The following is a 15,768-nucleotide window of genomic DNA, read 5'->3' as shown; positions in this document are numbered from 1 at the left end:
AAAATCAATTGTTTTGGTCTTCTCAGGCATCAAACACATTTTTAAATGTAGTAAGTAGAGTGCAAACTAGGGATGCAGGGGTTAACCGGTTTGACTATTAACCACGATTTAAAACGTCATGGTTATATAACCGCAGAGGCTCCGCTACACCGAGTGTTTTGTTTCACAACAGTTCGTCAGTTTAAAACTCCCGTGAAGAACCTGTCTCTCTCGCTTCGTTTCCCGCACGGACTATTTAGCGGAGGCACCAAACACAGGCAGCTGCCATGTCTCCCAGTAGTAGTCAGTCGGTAGCCTAGCCATGGACGCCAGCACCAAAATAAATGTTGCAATACATGTCCCGCAAGGTTTCTGAGATTAGGGGAAAGTCTGAGCTGGTGTTACGTTAAACCAAACATGGGGAGGAGGCAGCGGATTTGTTTACCGTTAACATACAGTCAATGACGTTAACGTTAGCTGTTGTGGCTAATGTTAGCTAGCTGGCCATGGCCTAGCGTAAATAGTTCAACAGGCAGCGGTCCTCGAGCTCGTTGTGACCAAACATCCCCGCATTTAAAGCACTTCATGCTCCCAGAGCTGGCGTAAACCATAGAGAACCTCATGCTTTACACAAAAAGAAACATCAAGGGTTTGTGTCAACTCCAAAAGCAACCCGCTAACGTTACATGTAGGCCTAATAACGTGAAGCTAACGTAGCTAGCTGCTTGGCAGTCATGATCTGACTGAGACAACGAAAACAAATGCGCACATTTACATAACAAACACCAGTCAACACCACAGAGTGTCCTTTCTTTAATCTAGAGCAGTGGTTCCCAACCTTTTCCAACTCAGGGCCCACTTTTATGTCTCAAAAATGTTCGCGGCCCACCTCCGACCCCATAAATACAAAGGCCATATAATGCGTTCTCAGAGCACTTTTTTATTGAAAATTGAACATAAAGGACTGAACTGAATACAGGAGAAACATGTTGGAAGCTCCACAGTCACTAACACAGCACCTGTAACATGTTGCAACACCTTCAGTATTACAGTTTTCAAGGAGCTGTCCACACACACACACACATACACACACACACGCACACACAGACACACACACACACACACACACAAATCATTCAAGGAGCTGTCCATCAGCACCACACAGATGTCAGAAATGACAAGCAAGGGGCTGTCTGTAACAGGCTAATTAACAAATGATTAATAAATAACGGTTTCCTTCAACAATGGAAAAATGCATTCTCATAACAATTTGACATCCAATATCAGATCCAAACAAAATCCAAATATCAGAAGAAAGCCCATTAAATCGATAGGGTTACAAATAAACACAAACCCAATATAAAGATGATGTAAAGATGAAACTTCAATTCAAGCAAAAGCAATAACATCAAAGAAACAAAAATCATACTTTTTCAAGTATGATTTTTCAAAATCTTTCAAAAAAAAATTATAATTTTTTTTTTTTTTTTTTTTCAAAAATCATACTTTTGGAAATGATTTGGCGGCCCACTTGCAATACCTTCGCGGCCCACCAGGGGGCCGCGGACCACAGGTTGGGAATCACTGATCTAGAGGGAGCATTTTCCAGTAAAAAGTGAAACGACACATGATGGCTTATAGTGAGGCTTTCCATGCCTGCCCCATCATCACTTCAATAGAACTGACCCCAATGCAAAATTCAGACGGCCCATTTAGTTGCCAGTAAGATGCCAATAAGTTACTATGCCTTTTGTGTTTTTTCTGCAGACTAAGCAGCTATAGACTTTCGCTTCTATAAAATAATAATAAAATATTTTTTGTATTGACTATTGAGTGATACACTTTACTAAAACAATCATATATCAGAAATGTTGTTTGTTTTATGTTCACAATAGTGATGTCAGTTAGATTTGATTAGGTCAGAGCCACATCTGAGTACATCTGCCCTTTCTTTCTTCTTTTTTTAATCCGATGGCAGCAACTGTTAAGATTGTGGGGGAAATACAATAAAACCTCTATTTAAAGAATGCTCATGTGATTTTTATACGTCCATAACAATAATCGTGAAACCGTGATAATCGTGGTTTTTTCTCAGACTATAATCGTACATCAAAATTTATAATCGATGCATCCCTAGTGCAAACTGTGGAGTAAAATGAGGTTTCCAGTATTCCCGTCAGCAACACATGAGCTTAACTTTGCTAAGATGACAACGTTACAGCAGGCTTTTAACGTTAATATCGTTAGGCAATAGCTAACATTAGCAGCTAAAACTTAACGTTGCGTTTGGCAGTGAGCTAACAAGCTAATTAGCCTTCATCTGCATTCGCCACAACATGCTTCCTTTTGAGATGCTCGTGCATCATACTCGTTTTGCCATGATAAGCCAGTTCAGCTTATTTAGCAGATTTTGCACTTCAAATTATTGTGGGTGAAATGCTCCCACACTTGAGGACGGCTAGACATTTTTTCTGTGGAGCACTGGGAGCAAGCTGCAAGCTGCTTGTTTTTCCGCTGACGAGAGATCACATGCTTTTTCCCCCCAGTCACCATTGGTTCAAGGCAACGCTGTGTTGCCTTTAAGTAAACTGGGACACAGGCTCTCAACTTTAATGCTGTTCTGATTTTTAACGCTCTGAAAAAATAAATATATACAGTATATTGAAGGTCAAATTCTGTACTCGCACACATGCCCCAAAAGGCATTTTACAATTCGCACTGTTCTATTTTTAGTCGCATATGCGAGTAAAACGGGCGCTGGGAATGGGACAGTAGGATTATTGTGCGTTTGGCTGGTTAACGTTAAATCAAATCGGTTTAAGCTCGTACACCGGACCAGCAAAACCGGAAATTGACCCCATGCCTAGTACCACCGCTCTACCGTGGTGCCAAAACGTCACGGTGCTTACTATACCAGCTGTTTTAAATGCTGCTACTACCATGAGACACTATACTACCATGGAATGATGCTGCCAGCAGCACAATGCTTTGCCTCCATTCCCAAATTCACTAATTTCTGCAGTCAAAATACTGTAGTGACGTTTGCCACCTTCTTCTGGAAGCAACAACACGTGTGTGTTTGTTTCTATCTAGGAAGGCAATGTTGTAACATTAAATGTGGAGCTCCAGCTGCTATCCATTAGCATACAGGTCGCTAATTGTAGCTCAGCTAACAGGAGTCTCCACACACTCACCAGTGTTTCCGTTTGAAAAAAAAAAAAACAGTGCCGGTAAGCGTAAAAAACAATTGATAGCAGGCTATAGCCTATAATCTCAATATTGTCATAAATTCGCTGCACCAACCATGTTTCTATGACCAGTCAATCAAATGAAAAGACCTGAAATGCAAGCTTTGGGGTTAATTAATTAAAACAAAAAAATATACAGATTTTGCCATGGTATCATGACACTACCTAACCTTGCTTGCAAGATGGATAACCTCGCAAGATCAAAAGAGATTCCCTCGACGTAATCCATCTGGTCATGCACAGGCAGTTAAGATGATTGGCCGAACCATGGCCGGCTCGACAAATCAGCGGCAGCCTTAGGCGGGCTTTCTGTGTGACGCACATGGTCTTTGTAGTTCTTTTCACTCGTCAACATGGCTGGCGCCGCGGAAGTGACAGGCAGTCTGAATGAAATTGAATGTAACGTTCCCAATTCTATGTATTAAATTAAAAAAAAACGACCCTCAACATTTGGGAAGGCTAAGCCACACAACTAGTTCGTTATAATCTAACCTCATGCTTCGAATGCAACTTTACGACGATGAGGACTCAATCACTCTTGCATGCACAGGCCATGCACTGTCCTCCGGTCGCAAACGTGACGTCAGAGGCATGGCGATCTGATTGGTTGAAGTTAACACGCACCAGCGGTGATAGACAGATGGGTCATCCAATCACCTGCCAAGTAGCTTGGAAAAAGTGCCCGCCTCCGTCAACGGGTCGGGTTACTGCATTCCCAGATCGACTGGTTTAGTGAAATGTAATGTGGAGCTAAACCGTCCATCTGGCAGCGTCAGGTTAGACACTACCCGCCTTTGTCATACTTTGGCTGGTATAGTATCGCAGGTGACAACACTACCAGTGTTATACGGTGGTGGGGCATACACCGTTAACATAACTTGCCCACCGGCAACAGCGTTCATTTTTATGGAGGAAGACGCGTGCCAGTTTCAGCGTACGCTGGTGTAAATTACAATGGCTCCCTAAATGGGACTGCCCGAGTGTGGCTGTGCTGTTCATCGTAGGCTTATCTCTGGTTAGACAAGCAAGTAACGTTAGTTATACATTGTGAACACAATGCCCCCCCTCATATACATGTAGGTAAGACCCTAAGCTAAGCCTGGGTGTCTTTTGTTGTCACTGCCATCTCTGTAAATGTGCTTTTACCACAGCTAAAAATCCACTAGCATCGATGCTAATAGCACAGTCGGCAAGCAAACTTTTAGCTGTGGTAAAAGCACATGCTACCCAGCTATCGTCATTGCCTGGCTTATTGCTGCTTGCTGGTCATGTTAATCCCATGGTCTGAAAAAGTCTCCAGATTTGTCGCCAACGTTAGTCTCTTGAGAAAGATTGTCTCCAGCCATGAATGAGTGCGTAATGTGAGGCAGCCAGACAGCCAGTGTCTAACACATCAGTGGAGAGGGGCTGGACCGTGGTGACAGCTGAGGAGCTGCTTTTTTTACATTAATTTATCCGGTGTCACCGCCTCACCGGTAACACTGCTGTTGTCACGTGTATATTAACTGGTGGGAAAATGCCCACGACGTGGCAACTCCAGCTGCTGCCCAGACGATTACTGCACGTGCACAATTAAACTCGGACTGCAGCCTCTCCGCTTTTTTGCGTACTTTTAGAATGACAAATTGTACCAGGCAGCGTACTTTGATGTCAAAATGCGTGCCTGCTGCTACGCAAAATGTGTACATGTTGGCAGGTCTGCACTTCAGTTGAAGGAAGCGGAAACAGAACTGTGCATTAGGCTACTTGATTTCCATACCAAGTGCTGGACCCTAATCAGCACATGGGGGGTTCTGATGAGAAGGTATTAAGACATTTTCCTCATGGCATTTAACAACAATTCAGCTCAATATGGCCTGATTTCATTGTTGCATTACCCCTGATGAAGACAGACATGTTCAATCAGCCTCTGAATGGGCCCCATGTTAACAGACGGCCAGCATATGATGACAAGGCCCGCCCCATTAGCTCCATAATCACACCAAGCGTCCCAGGTGGTTATGGATGACGTTGCTAAGTAAAGCCAGTGTAAACGAATCATCAAATATCCAGCGTAATATTCCAACCAAATAAACTCTGGGCACATCCCTCTCAGATGGAACATGAATGCAAATCTTCAGGTGGAGCTCATTGGCAGAGGCAGCAGTCGTAGCAAGGTATTTCAAATGAAGAGACAAACGGCACACTAAAAGCAGCAATTATTTGCGTACTTTGACAGAGTAGGCTTACTGCATTGAATTACAAAGTCAAGTCATCCATTATCCCAACCTGAATAGGATACATGACCTCTTTAATTAATACAGAACACACCCCTTACTAAATAAGACTATTTTTATTTCCAGTCTATACTTATTGCTTACAAATGGCACCGATCCGCCGTTTTAGAACTGCCATTAGGGTTACACAATTACATTTTGGGAAAAATTAAACTGAAAAGAGACTACTTTAATTTTCAAATCAGAACTTATTAAATTAAATTGTCAGTGGTGGATGCTCCTTGCTCAAAATGGATACCTACACATGGTATTCTGGTGCCAACTGCTGAGCCCAATTTCTGGTGTATAATTTCAAATGGCACTTTGGCACATGATCAAATTGCACATGATCAATGATGAATGAGAAATCTTTCATTGTATTCAAAGACAGCATACATTCAGCAACATTTCATTTTTTGTTTGCTGAAAAATAAAAAGAAGAAAACTATCAGTTAACTGTACGGCAACATTCAGCAAAATAATCACAATATGATAGCCCTAACTGCAGGCATGAATCCAAACGAGAAAGGTTAGCCAGCTGACACACACACACACACACCTCTTCCTCCTAATCCACTACTGTACTTGGCCACCCGAGAAATGTTTTTTCAACAAACAGCTGGTTCCACTTCACGTGAACTGCAGACGTAGACTGTTGACTTCTAGGTCACAAGCATGCTGGCCTAAACAGTTCATTCGCTTTATGCTCAATGAACTCCATTGCCCATAAAATCATTAAAGCCTAGCTTTAACATAGCATAGTTTTGTTCCTTTGCCATTTCACGAGGACTGTAGTGTACAGTAGATTGTGGCGATGATGACTGAACAACAGCCATACCGTATTGACAATTTTGTGAACACGGTGACCTTATGCAACACTGTCCCACAATACCATGCGTTTGTGAAATTGGCAACCTTCGAACACACCACCCCACATTAGAGATAGGGAGCGTGATTGTGAACGCTCCAAGGCCGAGCTGAGCATGTTGGCCCGGGCCAGGCAGTCTTCTAATTAGACACGGGGTCGTTGGCGCGCCACACTAGCAGCAGGAGCAGGGGAACAGGTGACAGGCTGGATCAGAGCCCTCCTGCTCCCCGGCCTTCAACATCTGTCTGCATGGCGCTCTCCCACCGCCGCCGCCACAGTGAACGGGCGGGCGGGCGGGAGCAGAACAGCTGGCCCGCCCCGAGCAGCTCTCGGACCCGGTGCCAAGAGCCTACACTTTGCTCAGATCAACAGCTCCCCGTCCACAACAAAGGGATCACCATGACGCTTAGCTCACTGACATAGCACTCTGCCGGCATCTGCTGCCAAAGGATCACGGTAAGCCCAGATAGTCACTCTCACTGTCACCAATCAAGAGGACTAATCAATCAAATACAGCTGGGGCCAGATCTAATTACCACCTCACTGTCTCTCAAACCAGAAGATAAGACATCCCACATCAAATGAGTGTGTGGGGGGGGGGTCCACGCCTAGCCCTTCAGGCATAATGTAGAGAACTGCTAGAAGTGCTGTAAAACCCATTAAATTCTACAAGCACTCCTTGATTTTGGGTTATTATCCCAGGACACCAAGATTTGGTTTAAGGATGCAGGAACAGATCATAATGTAATTCGTTTCTTATCCCTGGATAAGAAAGGAATTTGCAGTCTTGGCTCATTCATACCAACCTGCCTGACATGAAACAATGACAGACAAAAACTGATAGAAAAGATTCAAAAGAATTACCTTTTCAAAATAACATTAAATAATATTGGGGGGGGGGGGGACTTTGGCACATTGTGAAATACTGTTTGTGAACACTCAACATTTTTGCTGAAAGTGGAAGGACATGAAATCATGGGACCAAGCCCGTTTTGCTGCAAAATAAAGATAGCATACTACTAGCCTGATAAGACCGAATTGTCAACGCAACTCGCCAAACTCAAGTCCATGGAGTGGGCGGATTCGAAGGTCTGGAGCCAGGCAAATAGCATACCAGAAACTGTAAACATACACACTTTAAACAGCCTTGTGAAGACAGCTAGAGTTTCAGCACTGGTCCTGTTAAACATAATTAGCCTAGCTGCACCGAGAGGAGGACAGTTATAAAATGGTCCGTTCGGTTGTCTGCTGGTTGTTGTTTTTCCCCTTCCCTGGTGGCATGCCCTGTCACAAGATTCCCATTAATGGACCAATGTAGCGACCACGTGTTTTCTGTCGCTAAGTAAGCACTCTAAATTCAACATGGAGCACCGATGAAAATCTATAAGCTGTAGCTAACGACGTTAGCTAGATTTGCTAGCATAGACAGGGAGGGACTGGGAGTGCGCCAGGGTAGCCAAGCTTAGCTCGTGTGCTGCTTACAAAGAAGGTTCAATTGCCTTATTGAGCTCGGCCTATTAAAATTGAAGAATTATATGGGTAATAATAATAATACACGCTGATATATAAGCACGACAATACCTTTTATCAGCAAGTGCTTACTTATAGCGACTGCACAAGCACAAATATAGCATTAACAAGGTCTTTAACGTCGGTGTAACAGTTACTTCCCTTTGAAGCATAGCGTTAGCATGTTGACTATGAAGCTCAATGTACCACCTACCCTTTTCGATCGAACACGTCGATGTGAACTTGTTCAGCTCGAACTTAGCTAACCACGAAAGCAAGACGGTGTGAGTGTCGTGCTTGTATAAGTAAACAAAAAGACCGACGGGACTGTCGTTATAAGGTTGCCAAAGACTGTTTTTTTTTAGTTTGATACCGAAACGTGTGATCTCCGGAAGCACATGTCACCCGACTATTCTTGCGCGCACAATATCCGATACCGTCGCGAGCCAGCGGCGTTTGGTCTTTTCGAGCAATATGTAGCCCAGTAAATAATGTGCTCAGTCATTGCTACGGTTAACGTTACATTTACTCGCGGTGTCTTTGTGGTTAACGTTACATTCTTTGTTGTAAAGCAAGTTATGTAATCTGGGTTAACTTCGACGGGGCGTATTGCGACATTATTCGTGTTAGCGGTTACATACTAGCAACGTTAGCATCGCAGTTTCTAGTTAAGCTAACGTTAGCTAAGCTAACTCCCACCCTAGTCCCTCCCGAACAGTGTTTCGCTTCTCTCTTTCAAAGCACGCCAAGGTTTGGGCGGGGAAGAAAAGCAAGACAAATCGACAGCTGGGTTTACTTACATTGTATCACTCGAACTCATTAACCGACTTTCGGCCAAAGAAGGGTGAAAATCCAGGTTGTACGACGAAGTCATGTTCAAAACAACACAACGCCTATCAAACAATGAGAAGCGACGAGGTCCACTCGCAAGAGGCTCAACTCCTGCGAGACGGCGAGGAGACTGAGCAGAACAGGTGCAGGCAGGGGGGTGGCTCTTCAAAACGGCATGGGAGAGGAAACCGGTATTCGCTGTATTCTTCCTCCTAATTTTCTGGCCGTCCCCAACTGAAATAAATTCAGTCTGGCTGCTGTCAAACTGCACAGCGAGCTGCAGCAAAGCAGAGGCGTGGCCTCTTAACAAAAGTATACGTTACTGCTGCTGCTCAGCCTGGCTCCAGGCAGGCATTGCGTGTGCATGTAAAATCACACTACTGCAATTAATTATAGAATTTATATTGTGTGGTTTTGGTAAGGTAATCCGTGCACAATCAAATATCAACTGATCAGAGACCATTTACCTTAGGATGTCCCATATAGTGGCCATTAACGCCATTATCCTGTTTCCACACTTTTGGTCAAGGCCTGTAAATTAGGTAGCCTAGGCTATTGCCTTCTTGTAAATATAGGTCAGTCCCCGCCGGTTTATAAGTCAATAAATCTGTTATCGAAAGTGAGCTGTTTAAAATGCAGTTTTTCTTGGCGTCTTGGGTCTTGCTTTCCCCCAGGGTCATAGGTCATGTTCTCTTTTTATGTTTTGGCTGTTGTGTCCCTGGGGGAGGGGGAGCCTATCTTCTTTTGTTGAGCTGGACTTGCAGGGTGAGGCCTCTACTACTGGGGGAAAGGGGTTGTCAAATATTGTTTGCCATAGCAGAGAGGCAGGGGGCTCAGCCTAATTATCAAACCACTCATTACTGCTTCAGCAGCTGCACAATCCAAAAATATTATTCATAGCAAGTGTTAAGAAATATCTCATTTATGAAATCCGGCTTAATCCTTGTATCCATAGCAATTTCCAGGCAACCTGGTACCAGTGTGGGATATGCTATACTAAACAGTCTAAAGAGGTTTGAATGCATAATGTGATATGCAATGCGACCTATTTTGCCATACATGCAGACGAGCACAGTATGTAACATGGATTACCATTAAGCTTGAGGGGCTGCTATAAAAAGGTAGCCTAAACCTCTCTGGAGAATCAGATTTCATTAAAATGGTGGAAAAATACAATAATGTCATCCCATCTGCAGCATCCACATATTTCCTTTTGACTCAATTAGATCTCTGGGGAATTTATTGAATAGATTTGTTATAGAAGGAGCTGGATTCCTGTAAATAGCAGGCTCTTGTTTGGCCTCTCTTGTTTAAGTGGGTATGTCTATGTACATATACCATACATAGAATACTGTAGAGTAGATCCCACAATTGTCTTTATTTCTAGTGTTTGATGTGTGTCTACTTGGATTTTTCTAAGTGATGTCTTGTAGTGGATTGCATAGGTCTTGGCCTTGTCGCTGGTGCCATCCAATACTTTCCTCCCGCTCTTAATCTCAGATTATTATTGTAATCCTATCGTAAACCTCCACACATATCATGCTTTTGTTGTTTACATCAATGGCTTTTCCTCGTGCACTGGAACTGAAGTCACACACACACACACACACACACACACACACACACACACACACACACACACACCCACACACACACACACACACATCAATTCATCCAGCATTTGATTTCCACCCATTCCTGACCTTATTGTAGAATGGGTCACGCCAAATTTGTGCAGCTGCGACCCAAATGGCTCTGCGTCATTTCTGCTCGGAAATGTCGCCATGAACTTGTAGGCAGACTTTTTTCTTCGGCTCTGCCTTTCATGGAAGCATTTGCAGAATGGCGACCGACTAAAGCGCTCTCAAAATGGAGAGGGGGAACTTCATCTTATCCGGCGCTCTAGAAGAAATCTACAGAGACAAGATAACTGAGCACAGATGATAACACCACCTTATCAGAGTGACTTACGGAAAGGATGGATGTAAATGTTCCCTCATGTTCTCTTGAAAAGATCATGCATATCATATGTTGATTTTGACTGAGGCAGGACAGTTAGGCCTGGGCTGCGTTCAGTGGGCCTCTAACCTCACTCCACGTCTGTCTTTTTCATTTGCCTATATGTGATTGAGAGACACCTGCATCACTGACACACTGCATCTCTCTCTCCTTATTTATAGTCCATGCAAGTACCTGAGTCCCTGTGGAACTTTGGGAGGAGGTAGGCACTGTATATTTATATTTAATTGCATGAAAATGCTATGCAATATTGATTTTGTGTCTAAACTCTGCGTGGAAATTGTGTGCTATTCAAAGATGCACCACTACCCTCTGATTGAATCATTTGTGTCTAGTAACGATGAGTCTGGTTTGGGACTGGGAAATTTAAAGAGAGGTCTGTGTTTTCCTTAAAGCCTAGAGACACATTACAACTACACTGCCCTCCCCACACTCACAGCATGGGAGAATGCCTCAACTGGAAACAATACATCCTATAACAATATCCAGCCGTGGACAAAAGAGACATTCCAAATACGGGGCTGCTCCCACAAAAGCCAGGGCAGATTTGAATGAGGGGCCAACCCTCCAACGTACCTCATAGGCAGGTCCTCATTCCTGACAGAGACCCCGGGCGCAGAGGGGGGACAGCGCATGCTGTTGACGTACAAACTCTGCACCAGGGCCAGCTCAGAAGAGTGTTCCAACATCGGTGCTCTGGAAAAATCCACCTTGTGTAATGGCCACTTTTCTTCTCTTTCCCTCTTTCCTCTCTCTGTGTTTCTCTCTCTCCCTGTCTCTCTCTCTGTCTCCCGCCCCCCTCTCTTCTTCTCCTCTCCTTTAGTGCAGCAGAGCGGCGCCCACCCCCTTCGCTGACTGGCGTGGCTGAAATAATCCTCTCTGACAGCTCATCGTGCGCTAATGCATTGTGCCGCCTGCGGCAGCCCCGTTTGCAGGCTGCAAAGCTGTGGCCACAGTAGCACTCTTGTACTAATTGACACTCGTATTAGGAAAACTTCGGGGAAATTGGGACACGGGTGATTTATTCCCACTGTCAGATTGGGCCAAATTACGGGAAACGTCGACACAGTTGCTGTAAGATCTCTTCCACAGGTCCTGGTTTTGTGGCACCCCTCCTGTGCATGTAGGCATCATGTATCTTGAATCATTTAATTGCCCCAAATGCAGCACTGCGAACGCTTTTTATCCAGCTTGCTGCAATACGGATCAAGTTTCAAAAACCATCATCTTTATTAACGCCGAAAATGGAGTTGTGTTTACTCTGTAGCCGTGGCCATTAAGTGTCGAACTGATTTTGTCATTAAAGGAACACTCCACCCATTTTCAATGCTGATTTATTTTGCACAGAATCTCACACATATCCGAAAAGTGTCAACCGTTTTGCAGACAATCATTTAGTTTGACAGTTATTGAGAGTTGATTTGAGTAAAGTTGTGGACCAGTGATGTCATTCATGCACAAATTCAATCACTGGTCCACAACTTTACTCAAAAAAATTCTCAATAACTGTCAAACTAAATGATTGTCTGGAAAACGGTTTACATCAAGGAGGGCCCTGGCACCGGAAACACCTAACCAGAATGGAAGCATAATTGATTGTATTAGTTACACCTGCTTTACTTCCTGCTTTTACCGCCTCAAAACGGTTGCTGTGAAATGGGTCCATTGGAGAGGCACAAGCCCTCTGCTTTATCAAAAGGCTGTTTGAAGTGGCAATTTGCAATGGAAAAAGCTGATTTGCCTATAGACCGAGGCACAGGGTGAAGAACGTGACACGAAGGGGCAGAGAGCATTTTCTCTCAGCCTGTGAGCATTATGGAACACATTCTTGCATAACAACTTTGCCTCCTTCTTATGACTACTTTATGAAGTAACACTTACGTTTAAGCTGTAACAATGCCAGCAGGCCGACATTTTGAACGGGCTTCAGCCACACAACCCGGGGGAAATTAAATCTAGGTCTCAGGCCCCTATAGGTGCTCTATCTCCATGACGTTAAGTAGGTAAGTCATCTGAAACAGAGTCATCTTAGTGTGGGTTGCTATCATCAGCGATGAAACCGACATGAAGGCCTCGCTCTGCTCTCCCTCTGATCTGAGCACAAATCCACCATCCATTCAGCCCTGCACTTCCTCTTTCCTGCCGACATGAATATTTTAAACGGCGACGTTGAAATCCCGTTCTTTATGATGTGTTGCTGCTTGGTATGAGTGTCAGTGCCACGGGCATCATGTAGAGCAGAGAGTAACCGAAGCTAATGTCTTTCCTGCTCTGATCCTCCACCGTGTGTGTGTAATACCTCTCAAAAACGCTCAGCATGGTAATGTCTCTTTCACTGACTTAACGTGCAATTTAAACCTCACTCTAAAAACGGATTCTGGACAGGTTCTGGAAAATATGGTCCCCTTTTACCTACTTTGAAAGTTTAAAAGGTGTACAAAAGTGGGGGGTTGACTTTCGAAGCAGACTATATTGAGTTGGTGAGGATTTCAGCATATAGGATTCCCTTTCCATTCTGTAATTAGTGGTAATACAAGAGTGTAGTGTACTCTTACTAGGGTATATTGGTAACAGTGATTTTCAAATTCAGTTGATCTTTTACTTGCGTGCCTCATTTGGAATGTGTATGTAATGTATTTTATTAAAAAAAAAACATGGACTTTCTTTCCTTTCCTTTTGATATGAGGTCCTGGGGTCAGGTAGGTGTGTGTGTGTGTGTGTGTGTGTGTGTGTGTGTGTGTGTGTGTGTGTGTGTGTGTGTGTGTGTGTGTGTGTGTGTGTGTGTGTGCGTGTGCGTGTGCGTGTGCGTGTGTGTGTACAAGCCCCTTCTAAACAAGCAGTGTGTGTGTGTGTGTGTGTGTGTGTGTGTGTGTGTGTACAAGCCCCTTCTAAACAAGCAGTGTGTGTGTGTGCGTGCGAGAGAGAGGGGGGAGGGGGGGTTAAAGTTATTTTGTTCTGAATCTGTTATTGTCTTGTGTCTATTTGAAAAAATGACAATAAACAGGTTAAAAAAAACTGATTGTGGAGGCAAAATAATGTGTGAAACATATAGATTAGATGTATATTCTTACCATCAACTTCTAAAGGCTGTGTACCTAAATGCAGCACAGAAGCCTGGTGGAGAGGCGAGAGAGAGAGAGAGAGCGTGCAACCACATCCGGTGCTGTGCACATCCATTGTCATGTGAAAGGGCTTGTTCCTCAGACTGAGTGTAAGTGCACGCCTGCGCTATGCACTTAAAGACTGACAAAATGCACCCATGCCTGCCATGTGATGAGTCTAATAACAGCATGTGCTGTAACAGCCCCGCAGGTGGCTTCTCTACGAGCGAAAACAACCAACAGCTTTCTCTTCTCTTCTCACCACTTTCCCCCCTCTCATGGGACTCATGGCACAAATGCCCTCTGTGTATGTTGTGTTTCCTGGGTCGAAACTGAAACTGACATGGTTCAATATACACTTGTCTGTGGTGGTGTGTACCGGGTAATGCCAAGGGTTTATACTGTATGCGTTTTCAACACAAGTAATATTGGCATGTCACACAAAAGTGACTCTTTAAAGGGATACACCACTTTTTTGGAAGTTTAGCTCATTTGCCACATCCCCCCCACATAACCAAGATACACCATGCCTTACCGGGCACTGTCCACTCAGTTCACAGTGAGCTACAGTCGTGAAGTTAGTAATTATCGCCATAGAATGGAGGCTAATGGTACAGCTGTTAAAAATCTGCCAAAACACACATCTCACTGCGCCAAAATACATGTGCTTCGGGTACTCACCACACGATGAAATGTTAATCCAAAATGCACATAATCTGTCTTTTTGGAAGGAAAAGAGGTCGGCGGCCATGTTTGGAAAGTAGTGCCGGCTACCTCTTTTCCTGCCGGTAAGGCATGGTGTATCTTGGTTATGTTGGGGGGATGTGGCGAATGAGCTAAACTTCCAAAAAAGTGGTGTATCCCTTTAATGTCAGATGTATCAGCTGTTTATATCATTGAGCAGCATGTATGCTGTATTACGGCAGCATCATATTCTGCTTAGGAGGCAATCTAGATGTGTTTTTGATTAGCCCGAATAAGTTTTTTTAACTCATAATAAATAAAGGCCTAATCCATTATATGTCAAACACTCCGCAGCGCTCTCTTTTCGCCCTCGGGGTAATACAGCCTCGCAGGAGAAATTTATGATCTAACAGATGCTAGCAACAAGCTGTGAGTGTATGAGACCTGACACCAGCATGTGTGACTGACTGAAGAGGCAGAGGGAGGGAGAGAAGCCCACGACCATAAGAGGAGATAACATTAGACAGTCGCGGTCGTTACGGAACGTTACTGTCTGTGACCTTTCTGCACATCTCGGTCCATATACTACATACAGTACTGTATATAGTATCTGTTTCTTGTATCTGCAAAGACCTGTTCTAGATCTAGACTGTAAAACTTTGTATAGCCTAACATTTGTGAACAAAAAAGTGAAACAGTGGATTGTTTGACGTACTAAATCAACCCCACTGAAGTCTGTGTGAGCTGACTGATTGCACAGTGTTGAGTGGAGTGTCGAATACATTTCGCAAGATCGAAAGCCACCAGATAAATGTCAGCCTGCTTTGCATGCGCAGAACTCACTTTGACTTCCCCTTTCTATGGCCACCTATCCTTTTTCACTTCCTCTTTGACTTCATGTTATCGCAAGGCCTGCAGTAGATTTACATTCTGCCCGTCTTTGGCACACACTCAAAGAAAAAGCCAACAGAGTGAGCAAGAGGAGCCCGTATTATACTGTATTCCACACACTATATAAGAGCCACCGTCACTGATACTAAGCCATCTGAGTACAAGGAACGCAACAAATGAATGAATGAGTTACATGCTTTCTGACTCTAGCCTATATCAAGCATCCATATGTAAAGCAAGGTGTTTGACAGCCAAAGTATTTATCCTATTATTGATTACTGTGACTGTTGTCTTCTGTTCAATATCTAGACCTCTGAGTGTATCCGAATCTGAAGTCATGGATGTCTGCAGTCTGGTGATAAAAAAAAAACTCTGTTACAACA

General features: G+C 43.9%; 1 protein-coding gene across 2 annotated transcripts in view; it reads right to left on the bottom strand.

The window, feature by feature from the left end:
* The window catches only part of LOC310800710 (CUGBP Elav-like family member 2), a 62,523-nt gene extending 53,641 nt beyond the window's left edge, over positions 1–8,882 (bottom strand). For both annotated transcript variants that reach the window (XM_083663324.1, XM_083663325.1), the window contains exon 1: positions 8,660–8,882. In XM_083663324.1, coding sequence (XP_083519450.1) covers positions 8,660–8,733 — 74 coding nt within the window. In that variant the 5' untranslated portion in view covers positions 8,734–8,882. The remainder of the gene's footprint in view (positions 1–8,659) is intronic.
* Positions 8,883–15,768: the final 6,886 nt, after the last annotated feature.

This window comes from Poromitra crassiceps (assembly GCF_964638095.1).
Source record: "Poromitra crassiceps genome assembly, chromosome: 30".
Lineage (NCBI taxonomy): Eukaryota > Metazoa > Chordata > Actinopteri > Beryciformes > Melamphaidae > Poromitra > Poromitra crassiceps.
Note: the sequence above shows the minus strand (reverse complement) of the source record. Positions and strands in the feature narration are given on the sequence as shown.